General features: G+C 34.3%; 1 protein-coding gene across 1 annotated transcript; it reads right to left on the bottom strand.

The window, feature by feature from the left end:
* Positions 1 to 86: 86 nt before the first annotated feature.
* LOC110287879 (olfactory receptor 484) lies at positions 87 to 1,058 on the bottom strand. Its single transcript, XM_021154383.1, has one exon. It carries the CDS (start codon positions 1,056 to 1,058, stop codon positions 87 to 89), a length of 972 nt encoding a protein of 323 aa, XP_021010042.1.
* Between the last annotated feature and the right edge of the window lie 1,580 nt (positions 1,059 to 2,638).

Raw genomic sequence — 2,638 nt, 5'->3', positions numbered from 1 at the left:
AAAAAAAAAAAAAAACAAAAAACAAAAAAAAAAAACCAAAACCTCAGAGGACAGTCCCACTGTCTTGAGTAATTGTCATTATTATATTAAGTTTTATAAAACAACATATTCCTCTGAGAAAACATTTTCTTACCAAGATGTCTCCTCAGAGCCCCCTTTATCTCATTATTCCTGAGGCTGTAGATGAGGGGGTTCAACATGGGGATTACCACCATATAGAACACAGACACTACCTTATTTTGGTCTGTGGAGTATCCTGACTTGGGCATCACGTAAATGAATGTAATGGTTCCATAGAACAGAGACACTGCAGTGAGATGGGAAGTGCAGGTGGAGAAGGCTTTGTATCGACCCTCAGTGGAGCGCATCTTCAGGATGGTGATGAGGATATACGTGTAAGAAATGGCTATGACCAAGACTGTTAGCATAGTAACTGTGCCAGCAGAAAATGAGGTAACAAGTACAGAGATCCTGACATCAGAACAGGAGAGCTCAATCAAAGGAGCAAAATCACAGTAAAAGTGATTGATTATGTTTGGTCCACAGAAGAACAATAATAAAAAAGAAACTGTGACAAAGGAAGCATTAAGAAAACCTCCTATATAAGATCCTACAACCAACTGGACACAGACTTGTGTGGACATTTTAGTTGAATAGAGCAGTGGGTTGCAGATTGCTACAAAGCGATCGTAAGCCATGACAGCCAGAAGGAAGCATTCAAGTCCTCCAAAGAAAGCAGCTGAGCCAAACTGTATAGAACATCCAATGTAGGAGATGGTATTTTGCTTTACAAGGAAGTTGACAAGCATATTGGGTGTGACAGAAGATGAATAGCCTATGTCAGCAGAAGCCAAGTGACTGAGAAAAAAGTACATGGGGTGATGGAGCTGGGAAGAAACTGTGATGAGAAGGATGGTGCTGAGGTTCCCAGACACAGTCACCAGGTAGATGCACAGGATGATGGTGAAGAGGACAACTCTAAGGACTGGGTCATCTGTTAATCCCAATAAAATGAACTCTGTCACTGCAGTGTGGTTCCCATTGCCCAGGAAAGCCATGGGACAATGTAGCTGCTGCTAGATTGAGGCTATGATGGATATATTACAGGGAGAGATTTATAATAGGTTATGTCATTTCATATGATACATACTTGGAGAATATTACAAGTGAACACATTATCCAAAAATTGGAGCAACAATCAATGTTATATTCAAGGTTTTCATTTTTCTGTGCAATAAGTTCTTGAAATTACTCAATCAGAAAAAGCTAGAAATATGGTACAAATGATAAATAACTTTAATTTAAATTTTTATAATAAAACATACTTAGTTGTTATTAAAGTTAAATATTTAAAGTCAGGATATATTTGGGTAGGATGAGTTGGCATTCTTTCTACCAAGCCTGACCTCTGAAAACCAAAGTTTAATTTCTGGAACTCACAACATGGGTGAAGGGAAGTAACTCCTAGTTGTTGTTCTTTAACACTCAAATGCATGGGTTTTCCTGCATCGTTATCCTCAGAAAAAAATGAATAAATAGGGATAGCATTGGAAATGTAATTGAGGAAAATACGTAATAAAATATTTAAAATAACTATATGAGTCCTTTAAAATAATATGTATTTATTATAACAAAGGAATGGTGTGTAAAATCATAGAATTGTGTAACATAGACAAATAACTGCTAAATTTATTGAATGCTTATGGAAGCTCCAGAATTTAATTAAAAAAACTTGTATTTATTTATCATTCATATTTTTATTTCCATGAAATATCAGTTAGTTGTTTTTTGTGTTGTTGATATTTTTTTCTCAAGATAGGGTATACCTATGTAATCCTGGCTCTCTCACTATGTAGGCCAGGCTGGCCTTGAACACAGACATATACACACACATATATACATACACAGTCACACACACACACACACATATATGTGTATAAGTGTGTGTATGTATGTGTATATATATATGCAAAATATGTGTATATATATATGTGTATATGTATATATACATACATATAGACATCTAATACAGACACATATACACACTTATATATGAAGTAACATTATGTGAAATTCAGAGATTGTTTTTTGGGATATGTGTACTGACTATACTTGAGGAGGATCTGTGTTTAGTTTTTAGCATCCATGTGGTTTTTCACAGCAGTCTATTTTTATAGTTCTTGGGACCCAGTGCCCTCTTCTAGGAATTCACATGGTGCCTGAATATACAGGAGGCAGCACTCATATGTACAACATAAAAATAACAAATTTTAAAAGTGTATTAGATATGAACACTTGGTAGGTTGAACTCAGTCTATTACTTTTAGTAAGCCCACTGCAAGTGAATGGTGGCAACATTGTTTAAAACATACACAAATCAGCGGAAGACAGAAGGGTAGTATTTCAGCTTTCTCATTTTTAGAACAGAGAAGGTTGCTTTGTTGTTGATTTCAAAGTCTGTAAAACTGAATAAAGGTCCCATTAAATTTACAAATTGAGTTTACTATTGTAATCATATTAGATAGTTTAAATTTAAAATAATTTAAATATTTAAAATAATAGGTCAATGTTTAATGTTATTTGAAATAACAATTTTATTATCGTGTAAAATATAAATATTTAACACATAATTAGTAGT

The sequence above is a fragment of the Mus caroli genome, unplaced genomic scaffold, assembly GCF_900094665.2.
Source record: "Mus caroli unplaced genomic scaffold, CAROLI_EIJ_v1.1 scaffold_10289_U1_1, whole genome shotgun sequence".
In the NCBI taxonomy this organism is placed as follows: domain Eukaryota; kingdom Metazoa; phylum Chordata; class Mammalia; order Rodentia; family Muridae; genus Mus; species Mus caroli.
This window is presented reverse-complemented; position numbering and strand designations above follow the sequence as displayed.